The sequence below is a fragment of the Diorhabda carinulata genome, chromosome 9 (genome assembly GCF_026250575.1).
Source record: "Diorhabda carinulata isolate Delta chromosome 9, icDioCari1.1, whole genome shotgun sequence".
NCBI classification, from domain to species: Eukaryota; Metazoa; Arthropoda; class Insecta; order Coleoptera; family Chrysomelidae; genus Diorhabda; species Diorhabda carinulata.
Genome location: NC_079468.1, coordinates 16,759,129 through 16,775,335, shown reverse-complemented (window position 1 = coordinate 16,775,335; position 16,207 = coordinate 16,759,129). Strand labels below are relative to the sequence as shown.

The window sequence follows — 16,207 nt, the reverse complement described above, 5'->3', positions numbered from 1 at the left end:
TAAATGGCAATTGCAAAAAATTAAGGCACGTGAACATAAATTCAGCATGTTTCTCATACTGATGACAGGAATCGCTTGATGTAATATGTAGAAGTTATCGATGTCGAAATATTTTATTTTGTTTTTGTTTCAATATTTACATTATAAAATGCATTTGAGAAATTTAAGTAATATAAGTTGGACGATAACCAAATTATCGTCTTCAGAAAGTAAACTGTTTACTGATCCAAGGGTGAGAGGCCCAGTAGGACTTTAAGGCCCCTAATTGGGGCCGTACGCATGAGACACACGAGGCGTTGAACTCTGTCCAGTCGCACTTTTGTTTTCGCTTTCTCCGTACAGGGCTACCCGTATGTGAGAAGAGATTTGATCATTGAGGTATAAATTCCGTGGAGGATCTTGGGTGAAAGCCCTCATGTACAACCGATTGCCCTTCCGCATGTTCAGGGGGTGCAGGTGGCTTTTTTTATTTAGTTGTCCACGTGTTCGTACTAGAACAGTTTTGTATCCAGAGTTACACCCAGGTACTTTACGGCTCTAGAGTACGTAAGATTTACGTCTCCCAACGTTATATTTGGGAGCGTGCCATTGTTGCGCCTCAGTGAAAAGAAGGTTCTCTTTGTTAATCCTCAGCCCTTATTACATTGTTTAATTCCGCCTACACTCGGCGTTATGAGAGCATTGCCCTTATCCATCTAACGAGACAGAGTTCGACGCTACGTTTCTCGAGTACTCAGCAGATAACTTCAAATGCCGTCGAATGCCTCTTCAATGTCAAGAAATACCGCAATTCCGACTCTCCATTGTTTTCAGGAAGGTACGATGCAGTCGTTTCTTCCTGATTTTGGAATAAATACTGCCTTAACCTCTTTCACTTGTTCGGGAATATAGCCCTAAGCGAAGCAGGATCTGAAAATCCTTACCAGATAAGGAGCCAATATTTCCAGTGCCTGTTGTAGGTGACATGAATATATACCATTACAACTATGACAGAAAAATGTATGTTCAGCTGTGACCACTGAAATAGAACAATCTTGGTTTAAACTAGAGCTCAAACCGTATTGAAACTTCAATTTTGTCTTCAATTTTACCCTAGGTTGTAACTGGTCCTAAATGGTATACAATGTAATGTGTGCTGCCTATCACTTACAACCAAATGTGCATTTCACTTATTGCAGTAGAATAGTAGCTGTGGCAACTATGCTCTAAATATCTGATAGTGATAACTGTCGCTTTATCTCAGTTTTGTGATACCAATATAAAAATAGGTTCATAAAGTAGTTGCTCGGTGTTTCCCGCATTTTATCTTTAATTATGTTTAGATGAGATTAGTATTCAGTATTACTTTATAACAGGTAAATCATCTAAATATATATATAATAAAAGGGAAACTAATTTAGTAAGAAATGACATAAAAAATTTGATTCATTTATACCTAAATATTGGTATTTCCAAGCGATTAAGTCGTGATTTTGACTACTTTACTTTCATTAATTTGATTGTCATGTTAAGGGCGTTAATTTGATAAACTACCATAAACATTTCAAAATACTCCATTTTTTTAGGTTACAAAAGTTCACAGGCTTTGGATATGTGACAATATATTAAGATTAATATTCACCATGTTTCAACCTTATCAGGTCAATTATCTACACACACTAAGGGATATGTTTCCCAGAACAAATGAAGATGTTCTTAATGATGTCATTGAATTAGTACTGGAAAATAGTCCGGAAGATTCATTTGAGCAGAAAATTGAAAATATGATCAATATGTTGACTGCTGAAGGAGCTCAAGGACCAATACCTAATATATCAACACCTTATAATGCGTTGTTTAAACATCTGACTTCTATATATGTAGATGTAGATGAAAGTTATTTGCGAAGATATGCTGAAGGCAAACCTGATCATTTCAATATTGATGATGCACTTGATGAGCTATCCCTTTGTATGTATATGCTGCATTATTACAATTTCAGTCAACAATTTGATAACATTTCATTTCTAAATGCACCCTGCAATAGTAATTAATTCTCCAATCATTCCATCTCACCACCATGTACAACTTCATAGTCTTTTTGTATTTGATAGGCAATTTACCAACAAAAATGAATGATCCAACAAGGATTTGGGAACAACTCAAGTCTGTTTTACCAAATGCTGATCCTTCCTATTTAAAAAAACAAGCCAATAAATTTGCTTCACTTCCCACTACTGAGTTGAATGTTTTTCTACAAAATGCTATTGAAAATAATAACTACCCTTCAATGCAAGAATATCTTCAGTAAGTATTCATTTTGTATTAAACAGAGGATTTCAATGAAAACTAGTCACAGTATTTATATTTTACAAATTTTTCCAAAAAAAAAAACTGGAAAGAATAGGTGTATTAAAGAGGAATTGCTTGTTGCTGATATGTACTTCTTATAACTTAATCATTCCCTCTTTATGGTTAGTGGCATAGCTAGGCATGTAGGTTTTCCCTGATGGCCTCACATTTGTATGGTGTAGCTCTAGGACCACTTAAATATGATATTAGGTTTAACATCTATCTACTAATTACTTTTATTCCCAAAAAAAGGTTACAAATTTATAAGCGTGTTGATGTGGGGCATCACAGAATAAATCAACTTAGCGACTTCACCAACGTCTACATTATTCCATGTTCTTCCTCAGTCTATGGTTATAGTTTTGGATTCTCTTATAGAAGGAACTTTTAAACATTCACAGTACCTAAAATAAAAAGTTTGGAAATAACAGTAAATTTAATTTATTAATAGGAACAGTACAACAATTCTTAACAAATCAGCATAACAATAGCAAACTATTTTATAAGGGGTTCAAATTGATTCTAATTGGTTTCTGTAGAACAATAAAAGCTAAATTTAAAACACCTAAATGTCAACAAAGTAGATTAACTCATTGCAAATACCTGTTTTACACATTATTAGACAAATTCACTTCAAATTACACAGAATTTGGGCTTATTGTTATAATTTGTAACACATTCAAATAATGAGTGGATTAGAAAAGCCAACAGATCATTCTTGAACAATTTAAGGTGTGTTTTTATCTTAAGAAATTGAAAAGAAAATATTAATAGTTGCCCATATACATGCATAGAATTTATAAAATAGAAATATAAACTCAAATTGCTTAGATAATTTATATCATTCAAACATACCCCATTTCTATGCATTTAAACTTTTTCTAAAATTTCTCTCCCTGCTTTTTATTCTGTTACAAGAATTATCATATTTTTATAATTAGTTACTTGTTATGTGTCGCAGATTTTCAATTTCAAAGAAGATAATATTTATTTCAAGTTTACTAATGATCGTTTTCTCAATATCTGACATCATTAATTGAGCTAACAATGTCCTATAACACAGTCATTGATTTGTCTATTTATCGTCCAAGAGGTTGATATCAAATAATATTTTGGTAAAAATCAGTGAAAATTATTTTAAAAATTTTATAAAAAGTCTTAGAACTGAAAAAATGGAGAAATGCACACATATGTTAAATTTAATTGCATTTTATAATCCTGATAACAATGACTCCCCATGTTTTAGGAACAAAAAACATGATGATGAAGTAGCAAAGTACACAGAAAATTTTGATATAGATAAATTTTTGGAAACTATTCCCAATCCAATAGAAAAATTTAGTGATCCAAATAGATTGTTGATTTTGAATGATAATTCCGATCAAAATGATGAAGACTATGCCTTGCAATTTTTGTACAATCAATTTAGATTTATAAGACGAAAATACATAGATTTATTGTTTAAGTGGAAAAAGAAAAATTTGGTGGCTGTATGTGATGAATTAGAAAATTTGGGTAATAGTTTAATAACACCAAGACCTGTTGCGAACGAGGTAGATTCCAAAAATATTCAATTATTGCAAGTGGTGAGTATCAGCAAATCAATAACAGTTCAACTTTGGTGTAAAATGTTCATAGCCCGGTCACATTAACCCAAAAAATAGGCACGCAAAGAATACCACTCTAAGGAAATCCTGAAAAGTCCTCTTTGATCCCGTGTGTGTCCAATAATTTTACTAAATGCCAAAGCAATGTTTGCAAAATTGGTTTTTTGGATTTTTTGAAAAAAGGGTTAGTTTTATAATAAAAATATCTCAAAATAAAATTGTAAATCAGATATATGTCTACTAAAATTGTTTGTATACCTTCTCTGTAAGATTTACAATCAAAAAAAAGTTATTGGAAAATGAGCTGGTGCTGTATTCTTCATAAAATAAACACACTTCCATACCAACTATGAGATTGTTTTTTTTTGTGGGCATAGGCAAGTTTTTGTGGTAAAACAGTTCTTATTATGCTTGATCTTCCTCTTCATTATTTTTTCTTCCATACATATCTTCTTTCCCTGTCATTACTACAGTTTTTCTGTAATCTGTTGAATGATTTTGTGCCAGAAGTCTGTTTCTCGTGTAAGGTATTAAGAAACATGAAATTTTATAAAATTTAAGAATAGAATATTTTCTGAATCTCATATCTTTGTTTTTATGGATATTGAATTCTGAAATTTTATACTTTTGTTTGATTAGGTTTGTTTTGTCATTGTGGAGTTGAATAAATAACAAATTTATAATTTTCAGCTATTGGACATGTTGTCCAGTAACTGATTTCTAACGTTTTTGACTTCAGACAACTATTGGACAGCTCTTATTTGATACTAAGTCCAGTATCAACTTTACTGCATACACTAGTAAGTCTAATTTGGAAATAAATACTACAGGCGAACATTGCAACCGTGCTTTTATATCTCAGATTCAAAGGCTAGTACTTCACTTTACATAGCCTTGTATACGCATGTACATACTCAAGAAAAATTTACTATCTTTCATTATCAACACCTAGCCTGAAAAATTGAAAAACATACCTATAATTAGTTTAGGCATTAATTTTAACATAAAAAATATCTTTTATTTCAAGCATTGAAAAAGTCTGTGATTTTTTTTCCAGTCTTCGCACCAGCACATTAAAATATTTGCAGCTGATACAGCTTTGTCACAGCTGATAGAATGTTTAGTATTCGGAAGCTCCTCAAATGTTTTATCTTCATTAGATGTGATTTCTTGATGTGATCTCTTCATGTGTAAAGTCGGAGTTCAAGTTATATTCTATAATCCATCTTCTAAGGTCTTCTGAAGATTCTAAAGAAGCGTTAATTTTAATCACAAAGTGTGATAGTGTCATTTTTAACTTTTTAGCCAAATATTTTTCCAGAATTTAATAAGAGTTGTCAGTTTCATTGTTGCCATACAAATGCTGCATTAATAACTGTATATTTAATGCTAAATTTCTTCGAAAGTGACGTTATGTCTGCGTCTGGTTGGCACACAATATCCATCAGTAGCAGTTGAGTTTTTCGGCAAATACATAACTTCAAACGTTCGAAATAATGAAAAAAGTCCTATTTGGATGTCCAGGAGCGTTATCTAGCAGTAAAAAGGCTTTTATTGGCAGTTTTTTGTTTTTCAATTGCACAAATATATTGAAAAACCAGTCATTGAACACTTTTTGTGTTAACCACACCCGCCTACTTCTTAGAAACAACGGGAAGGTTTTGAATTTTTGTGTTTTTGAATGCTCAGGGATTTTTGGATTTATCCACAACTAGCAGTTTTAGTATATGACTTCCAGCTCTATTTGCATACACCATTAACGTGATTCTTTCTTTTTTCATTTTTCGACCAGAAACCTTTGGTTCAAACTATGTTACAACTGTTTTCGTTGACGTTTATGCCAATTCAAGCCAGTTCATTGGCATTGTACACTTGTTCAGGTGTAAGGCCCAGTTCAGTTATTTTTGCATCTAGACTTCTGACTAATCAGCAGATAATTTCTTACCACTCATCTGTATGAAACGAATACCATTGCACTCGTAAAAATTTTCGAACCATTCAATACAAGAAATTGGGGCATGTCTCTTTCTCTGTTGTTGGAGCTATGCATAGAAGGCTTCTTAAACTTGAGGATTTTCGCTTGTTTTGAGAGTTTTTCTTTTAGAATCGCTTGCAACAGATCTCTATTTTTCAAAATCAATTGTAAACCGTAGCTTTTTCAATGCAATATATTCCAGATATAGCTGCACGAGTTTCACCACGATCATATCTCAATTATTTCCCATTTTCACGAAGAGTTGAGGTTTTATGTTTGCATTTTATGATAACACTTTTGCCTGACATTACAAAAAATAAAAAAAGCCACCGAACTGAAACACTTCTCAAAACTAATTAAACGCAAATGTTTGTTATTGTAAATACATAACAAGAAATTAACGGTATAACGGACTAACAACCGTCCATATGTCGCTATTTTCGTTTCATTTCTTCGAATTATTTGTTATATTTACAACTACTTAGAATAAAGAAACACACATAAAAAACAAAAAACCCCGAATTTTGACTCGATTGGCGTGCGTCGGATTACTGAGTGTGACAGACCAACGAGTTATCGAATTATCAAATATCAACTGTATCAATATAACTTCCTTCCCTTATTTATTGTACCTACAAAATACTGTTATAGATGTAAAAGTATTTTCCTATTAAGTTTCCAATGATTAATCACATACTTTGTTCGAGGTGAAGCTGATTAAATGTGAGATCTTCATAAATTTTTTTTGTATTTTTAGGTAGCTTACCTGCAACATCGCAAGTTGATTAAAAGAGAACTGAAATCTAAAGATGAACAATATTTGAAAGCCAAAGAAGAAGCAAGGAAGTATGGTTTATTAGAAACCTGCCAATGTTGTTTTGATGATGAATTAATACCCGAAGAATGTTACTTCTGTATGAAAGGCTGTGTTTTTTGTAAAAGTTGTGTCCAAAAAGGTGTCGAGGTCGGAGTAGGAAAAGGGCATATAAAATTTCCTTGTATGGCTAATTGCAATTCTGAGTTTGATTTACAGACTCTGCAGGTAGGTTCATTAGATTTTTCATTAAAATTTCACTTATCATTATTTTTACATAATTTATCTTGGTATTCCATTGAAATTAATTTTTGCTTTTTGGATGAAATTAGTGATCTTTGAAGTTTCAAATCTAGCCTTGTATTCCTGTATTCAAATGGCACATCAACCCCAATATTTCAACTAAATTCAACCAGCTCAAGAACAATCAAATAATTATAAGTTGGTTGACAATTCATTTCCAAGTTGTTCGAAGTGTTGTCCCAAGACACCCAAATGAAGAATAAAAGAAGAAACATCCAATCTATTCTTGAAAGATACTCTAAGGCTTTACAATCATCTTAATAATATCGCAAGAGAGATTAGATTTAGAGATGCATGTCAACAATTGAATGGTATTAGGCTGGTAAACATGATGTGCCATTAAAGCTCAACCTTGGGGCACCTTGACCTTCTATGAGATCCCGGAAATGTAAAATGAAATATCAATAATAATCTTGTAACAAGATGAAGTTAAGATCAGATACCTGATATCTGTTCGGTAGTAGATATAATAAGGCTACTGTGAACTTGGTGTTCAGTTTAAACCCAATAGTCCAGTTGGGGATAAAAAATTGCTGTTAAGGAAAAAAAGTGATAATAAGTATGGTTTGAAACCAATAAAAATTGGAATAAAAAAATTAAGCCACAATTACGTAGCTAAACGAGTTTTGCCAGCCTGGATAAAAATATATAGGACGATATGGAAACAATAAAAGGAATGTCCTTACAGATGAAAGATAGTCTGAAGAGCATGAAAGAAAAAATAGACAGAAATCCATATATTATAGATGAATTGAAACAAGAGAATCAAATCAAATAGCCGAACAAAAAGAAAGACTGGAAAATGTAGAAAGAGAAGTGAGGTGCAATTATATAATAATTCAAGAAATCGAAGATGGGGAAAATGAAAGTCAACAAAAAATCAAGGAAAAGGTTAAAATCTTAATGAGGAAAATAGAGTCGACCTGGAATTTGATTTAATAGAATGCAACAGAATTATAATTAAAATAAAAAAATGGAAAAAAAAATTATGAAACAAGCTAAAAAACAGAAAGGTACCAATATAAGGATTAATGAAGATTACTCAAAAAAGTGTAAATAGAAAGAAAAAAGTTTTTATCTCAGGTAATATAAGTAATAGCATATGCTGATGATTTAACTCTATTAGCGAGGGACCGAAAGAGTCTTGAGAGCACATTAGAAAAAATTGTTAGAGAGGCAGGAAAAAGAGGATTGAAAATAAATCAGAAAAAGACAATATATATGGAAATTGAAAGAAAGAAGTTTAGAAACAAGAAACAGTAAAGATAAATGACATCATCTTCGAAGTAGTATTTAGGAACAATGATAAGCAACATAAATGATACAAAAAAATTGGTTAGGTTAGGTTAGACAAATTGGACAAGACAAATAATTCTTACAGGATATAGGGCATACAATAAGTACAAAATTATAATGCAGAGCAAGAGAATAAGCCGAGCAACCAAATTAAGAATCTACAACATTGTGATAAAACCAGTAGTTACATACGTCACTGAAACTATGAGACTAACAAATATGGACGAAGAAAAACTAAGGATATATGAGAGGAGAATAATTAGGAGAATTCATGGACCAGTGGAAATTGGAAATAATGAGTATATAGAAATCATGAAATTAAAAATATATTAGAAAATGAGGATATAGTAAAAACAATTAGAGCAGAAATAATACAATGGTACTGACACATTAAAATAATGGAACGCTAATGTACAAGGAAAATTACCAAATGGAGACCGAACAAGAAAAGAAGATTAAATTGTACAAGATATGCAGAATTTGGGAGTACGTTACTGGAACAAATAGATACAGGACAGAAAGAAATGGAGAAGAATAGTCGATGCTTAAAAAATAACCTAACCTAACCATCCACAAAAATTCAGGTTTAAGTAGTTTGTATAAGATGTAGGTTTTTACAATGAAAGCGAAAAGTTTATTAATCGTTAATTTCGTAATACTATTGTTGTATGGAATGCATAATTGAACAAGTTGTCGTTGGTATTAGATTGTTATTTTTAAATAAGTGCTCAGTAACACGGTTTGAGATAATAATACATGAGTTTAATAATAGGTTGGAAACCTGTGTCTGGTGTATAGCTATTCCAGGGCAATGATCCTAAGTTAGGAACAATGTAATTAGGCCAGAACTTGACAGATGAGAATTTAGAAACAACTAGAATTTAGAAATAGAATCACTTAACAGAATCACTTAAAAAAAACTTTAAAGTGTTGGCAATGGAATTAATATACTATTCTTATAAGGAAGCAGCATCCTTACAGATAAGATATCAGATTAATTAGGACTCAAGTTTTGGTTTTATCTTTTACTTACACACATTTAAGTAAAGTATTTTACTTTAAGTGTTTTTATTGATTAATATTATCTATTTTCCGGTTATTACAAATTTCCGTTTTTAGATGGTTTTGCCAAAAAGAATGTTTGAACGGCTTGCTCAAAGAATCGCTAGTGAAGAAATTAAAAAAGCCAACGTTGACGGCTTAGAAACCTGCCCATTTTGCGATTTTGCCATGATTTTACCTGAACATGAAAAGATATTCAAATGTATCAATGAGGAATGTTTGATAGAATCTTGTAGACAATGTCGTCATAAATCGCATATTCCTTTGAGATGTAATGAGATCGAGTATGATGAGGATGTTAGAAGACGGACTTATATAGAAAATAAAATGACTGAAGCATTGACTCGGTATTTATAAATATTTCTATTAATAAGGTATTCTTTTCTAGCTCTATATTTTTTACAGAATTTGCTACAAGTGCAAAAAATCTTTCATAAAATCAACTGGTTGTAACAAGATGTCATGTGTGTGTGGAGCCAAGCTTTGTTACTTATGTGGTAAACCTGTCATTGATTATTCTCATTTTAATAATGAAGCAATGCCCAATGATCCAAGGTGATGATATAGAATATTTTTTAATTAACAAATTTTCAATTTCTTATTTCTTTTTGATATATTAATGCATCTAAATGTTCTTGATGTTAGGTCTCATATATATATATATATATATATATATATATATATATATATATATTTCATTTTTCTTACGTAGAAGATTTATTTTCTTGAATAAATGGACCTAATCCTCACTTAATGTTAATAGGAAATTTTTTTTATAGAAATTATTTTTTATGTTTTGATCTTAATCAAAATATTCCCTAACTTCTACAATCGGGACTAAGAATTAATTGATCACATACTAAGAAAATATCAAAATAAAATCTGTACTAATTCATCATTTCAAATTTAAAAAAATCAAAAATTAATTCTAAGAACATACTGAATCATTTTTTTTTCATTTTTTTTTAAAAATTAGAAAAAAAATACAAACTAGTAACCTAATAATAAAACAAAAATCTATTAATGGAGATACAATAAAACAGAATCAGAATGGATCAAAAATATGAAATGAATGTCTATTTTAGGCTCACAAAAAGTAGATTTTTAACTACAAAAAAATTCTTTATAATAAATATCTTATGCAATATTGAATACAGCATCAGTTGAGTCAGCAACAAAAAATAGACCAAGATCTGATGCTTGCAATATTATCCCAAAATATAAGGTTAGCAACTAAGAACTTTAGTTTTTAACAGATAGAGAGCCTTGATTCCCATCTCTTAAAAAAGATCAGTTTGGATAATAGTCCAGGCTACCAAGGTTTTCAACTCCGATTTCCATGAACCTGCATCGATTTTAATGTAATTTTGACAGCTTGTAAGGAATACCTCAAAATGCAAAATCTACTCTCCAACTAGGGGGGAAGTTTTTTTATTAGAAATAACCGCGAAAATTTTGATTTTTTCAGAAAAAGTGTTAGAAACAAAAATGAAACTTATGAAAAAACAATGAGATTGGTTTTTTTTTAATTTGCTCAAGGCATAATAAAAACCGACTAGTGATTTATTGAAGTTTGAATTTTTTTAATTAAACGAAAATTTTTAATTAATTAAATCTTTTTCAAAGTTCTTTTAAGAAGCTTTAAAATGAGAAATAGTAGAACTTTCTAGAATAAAAACTAAGAACGTTGTGGTCGAAATAAAATCGATTTATAATTTTTTCGTAGAAGAAAACCCCAATTTCACTCCTAGCAATAGTACCCAAATTGCAATAAAAATATGATCCAGTGATGATTTACTTTATTTACGTACTAATAATGATTTCTGGAAGTTTTAACGATTTAGAATGAAAAATTTCGAAAAATCTTTTTCTAAAAACTTCTGAAAATCTATAGAATATACATAAAAATTGATAGAAAACAAAGAGTCAGTATATTTTGCCCTTTTGAATTTTTTGTAACTTCTAAAATAACTGAGATATGACCTTACAATTGTACTATATGACTGATACCATTTTCGAAACCTTTCACCTCTAAAAGATAAAAAAATGTCAATTTGAAATAAATAATTAAAAAAATTGTATAAGTACGTCTGTAAATATTTTTCCGAAATAAGGGAGGGATGATTAATAGGGATCAAAAATTATAAATATAAAATTTTCAAGTCAAAACAGATAAAAAGATGTTAATTCAAAAAATGAATCATCAAAAAGAATAAATAATACGTCTATAAATGTTTTTTTAAATTTTTCTAGAAATGAGGGATGATTTATAAGGGTTGAACATTTGGGATGCAAAATATTTGAGTTGAAGACTAACAAAAAGTCAATTTAATATAATTAAGCTACCTCTAAATAATTGTTATAGTTATAAGCACGTATCGGCATAGGGTAGATTTTCAAGATAAGGGTAAGTCTAGTTTAAATCCAAATTTTTATGCAAATCTATACATGCTCATGGATACCGGAGGAAATACCTCATATCAACCTTGGTAGCCTGGACTAAAATATTATAAGAACTTGAAATTGCGTGTTACAATCCTTTAACTGCATTAAGTGAGAACAATTATTCCATAAATGACAAATAATATATTCAAAAGAAAAATAAATATAAATCTTAATTGATTAACAACCAAAACTGATCTGTATTATCAAAAAGTAAATCTTTTCTATATTCACAAGGACATTCTTGATTATCTTATTTAACATAAAATTAGAATGAATCATAAAATATAAAACACATTATCAAAATATTTCAGTAGCGTGGAATCTAACAAATCAAAAAATAAAAGAAGTTATATTAAATATGAGGATTCTTGTAATAATTGTGATGCTGCTTACAAAGGATTCATTATTTGGAAAATAGATTGAGAAGTCATTAATATTATAGAAAAATAAAATATTTTTACAGTAATTTCATATTATAACTTCAACCTTCACAAATAACATTAACAACATATTTTTTTCGTTCATAGATGTCCATTATTCAGTAATGATGTTGAAGTGAATCTACAAAGGGTATTGAAAGGTGCGCAAGAAGCAAAAAATGAATTGGGAAATGTCGAAATCAAATTTGATCCTACTGCCAATATTCAAGAATATTTTCGGTAGATTCTATGTGATAATATCAAAGTGCCAACAGTTTTATTTACATAATACTATTCTATATCAACCTGTGAGAGAAAAATACTGATAGTTTTTATAAGTAAATCTATTATTCCAAAAGTATATATTTGACTAATTTTATTAGTATATCTTTTGAATTATTTAAATGTTTTTTTTATCAAATGATTTTGTGTAATGATTCGATTTGTATTTTAGATAATATTGACTAATTCACAAGTAAAAAACAGACATAAAACACTAGAGATGAAGGTAGTAAAAATATTTGCGATAGCTCGATACTGAGTGATGTCTGGACAAATTTATTGAAACTGTTTTCCGGCATATAAGAATTTTAAAACCTTTCAAAACTTGTCACTTATATTCAATTCCCCAAAAAATATTTTATTCACCTTACTTGCTGTAGATGCGCGTGTGCATTTCGAATAAGAAAGAGGTAGGAGGTAGGACCCTTATTGGAAACTTTATCTTTGAATTTTCTTTAAAAATTGTTTGTTTTTTTTTTAAAATATTCCGATAAAACTAAATACATTTTTATATTTTTATTTCTTCATAAATTGTGCAATTTTTTATGCCCTAAAAAAAGTTTCAATATATTCTTGTAAACCAAGTGATATGTAAATGTTTGTCATTCATCTGAATCTTTTAATTTTTTGTGATGCTTTTTTCTTATTTATTTTAAAAACAAAATCGACTGAAGCATATTTGAAGTATTGAAATAAGTTCTTTTAAATTATACTAATAATCAGCTTCAAATAACGTCGTCGATTGAAGGATGTTAAGGTCTCTATTTATAAAACTAATCTATGACAAGAATAATATAAACCTGATCGTATTTGTTGTTCAGTGTTACTTTATAGATTTTAATACTCATACATTTTCTATATTCATACATGTATATGTACATACCATCCAAAAGTTTAACGCGTTTTACATGAAATGATGCAAAACAAAATTATCTCATTATATCTATATTGATATAAAATTCTATATAACTCTTTATGTCTTTTCGAGACCTAGAGTATTGGGGTTTTAGTTTTCACTCTCTTTTCACCCATTTTTTCCACTCTTTCTGGTCCTTTGTGATTTCATTTATTTGTTGCATTGTTTTCCCTTTTGTTTTAACTAAGTTTTCCTGGATCATTTTTTTCTTCGATTCTTTTGTTTTTTTGTTTCTGTCACTTTTCTTATTAGACTGGTATTTTTTTCTGTATATAATGTAAAAATTCAGTTAAAAATCTTTTTATTTTGCTTCTTTTTTTGTTAAAATCTTGAATTATTAAAAAGTTACCTATATGCATCCTACTCTTATTTATGTTTATAATAATTTTCTATAATCAATGGCAAAATTTTATAGCCTTATGTTTTGTTTCCAGAAAAAAGTGTTTTCAAAAATTTGGATGGTGATGTATGTAATATGAATTCTCTAATTTGTGACTGATTTTAAACCAACTATATAAATTGAAAATCAATTCTTTCCACATTTGAAGACTCTTCACTTTCTTTAGACCAGATACTTCCAATTTTGAAATTATCAACAGTCCCGTTTATAGTTTTTTAACACTATTCCTACCGACTTCTCTGATTATCTATTTTAAATTAATGTTTTATTGTATCTAAACGCATCCAATACAAATTGTTGTACTCGTATGTACATTTTCCACATACATATTTTTTACAGTTTTTACATATTTTGTTAATTTTATTTTTGGCATAATTTCTGTATATGTGAAGCTGTCTCTACATATATCACAAATACTATTTTTTTTAGCTATTTTTTATATTCTGAGGCAAGTGTTTTGCCAATTGAAATAAAAATTGTTTTCTTTTAACCTGTGGTTTCTCAGTATATAATATATAAATTTACCCCCATTCCAAAATGTTAATAAATCCCTGCTTTGGTCATCGATACCTTGAATTTACAGTTTAATTTCTAGGTATTAGTTCTATATGTTTACGCCAAATTTTGTTCTATTGCATGGACAAATTGCCTCTAGTATATGGCTATTATTTTCCTTAATGTCCAAGGAATTATGCATAAAGCTGAAAATCAGAACTTTTTCATTTGATTTAGCTTTGTAAAAAATAGTCAAGTTGCAAGTATCTGAACGATATAATTTTATTGAACAGCATGTTATATGATCGCTTGACTATATACAAAGTGTAGCCAAGCTTCAGAAAAAGATTTATCAAAAAATTTAGAAAGAAATACAGGGCATTTTTCATGCGATTTAAAATAAGATTAAAAGGGCGCAAACATTTGTAGTACACTTTCAATGGCTGGCAGTAATGCTACCCACCTTGTTTGAGAGTAGCCCAATAACAATGAAAATTCTGTTTTAATAAAGCCTTAAAAATGTTTTAGAGTTTCCACTCGTAACAGTGGAAGACTTGAAATATAAATATAATTTCGAAACAATTAATTCAACGTCATTCGGTAAAATATCGGCAGCTGTTTTAACAGTATTGTGGAAAATATGACCCTCACACCCAATTCCTATTAAATTATGGTACAGCTTCTGCTGCAATTTGATAAAAACATTGTTCCGCCCTTTCCTATTCGCTCCGCCAAAATTAGAATTTGTATTGTCTGCAACAAATCTAACAACTTTTTCTTTTAAATTATTTTTTATTATGCAATCAGCAACATAATTACTAACTGTATCGGACGTTTCGTTTGGCAATGAGTTCAGTTTCAAAATTTTTACTTTAATTCCAGTTTTCTAGTCGAAATATCTTACCAACACTGGAAATAGCTGTTAGTTATAATTGCTACCGCTTTAGTGCCTGCACACGAAAATTTAAATTCTAGAGTTGTTTGTAACAATTTGGCTGTGAAATATATAAATCTAAAACAATGATTGTGACAAACAGTATGGTGCACAAAAGTTCCTTCGATTGCGGCTAACAGTTCTTTTTTAGAACCCATTTTTTCATATTTTAAAAAGTTTGTTACAGATGAGGTCGATGCAACAACAGAAGCTGATTTTTGATGTTTCCTACTGTTAAAATGAGCTTTAATTATGTCCACCATAACTGATTGAAAAATTTGCAACGTATATGTTGTACCTGACATCAGAATCACTAATCGTTTTGTTTTATACAAAGACATTCTTTTTATAACTCTTCATTGAATGTACTTTTTCTTTTTTAGAACCCATTTCTATGAAAAATAATTCACTAGTTTATTTATGAATAAAAAAATCTTGCCCCACAACAAAAGCAAATAAAAATCACAAACTGAATCTTAACTTAAACTTACAAACTTAAACTGACAAAAACCTGACGGCTAAGGAGATCTCTCCATAATGTCAAACTACCACGAGGGTGCGTTTCCTCTTCCATCTAACGTTCAGATACACGATGGGTAACGAAGCACTGCTGCACGCTATACATCGTGTTTCTGAGCGTTAAGGTACGTCCACACTGGAGCAACATGTGGCAACTTGTAGCAATTTTATGTTGCAACAAGTTGCTAAATGCTTTAGTCCATTAAATATCCATTAAATATTGACATAAAACAAACTGTCCTCACTAGTGCAACAATGTTAATGAATGTTTGCACTTGTCGAATTTCAAATTCAGTTGAGTACAACATTCTGTCCACACTGCTGTAGTTTTGTGACATGATGGAGGAAGACTTATTAACTGCTACCGCGTGCTTTCTAATTTTGTGTGGTGATTCACGAAAACGGAAGC

At 30.0% G+C, this 16,207-nt stretch overlaps 1 protein-coding gene across 1 annotated transcript; it reads left to right on the top strand.

The window, feature by feature from the left end:
* Positions 1-1,193: 1,193 nt before the first annotated feature.
* On the top strand, positions 1,194-12,610 carry LOC130897875 (E3 ubiquitin-protein ligase RNF216-like). Its single transcript, XM_057806817.1, has 8 exons — positions 1,194-1,355; positions 1,566-1,950; positions 2,094-2,286; positions 3,578-3,917; positions 6,671-6,955; positions 9,446-9,735; positions 9,794-9,943; positions 12,361-12,610. The coding sequence occupies exons 2-8, from the start codon at positions 1,623-1,625 to the stop codon at positions 12,494-12,496; spliced, it is 1,722 nt and encodes a 573-aa protein (XP_057662800.1). The 5' UTR covers positions 1,194-1,355; positions 1,566-1,622; the 3' UTR covers positions 12,497-12,610.
* The last annotated feature ends 3,597 nt before the right edge of the window (positions 12,611-16,207 follow it).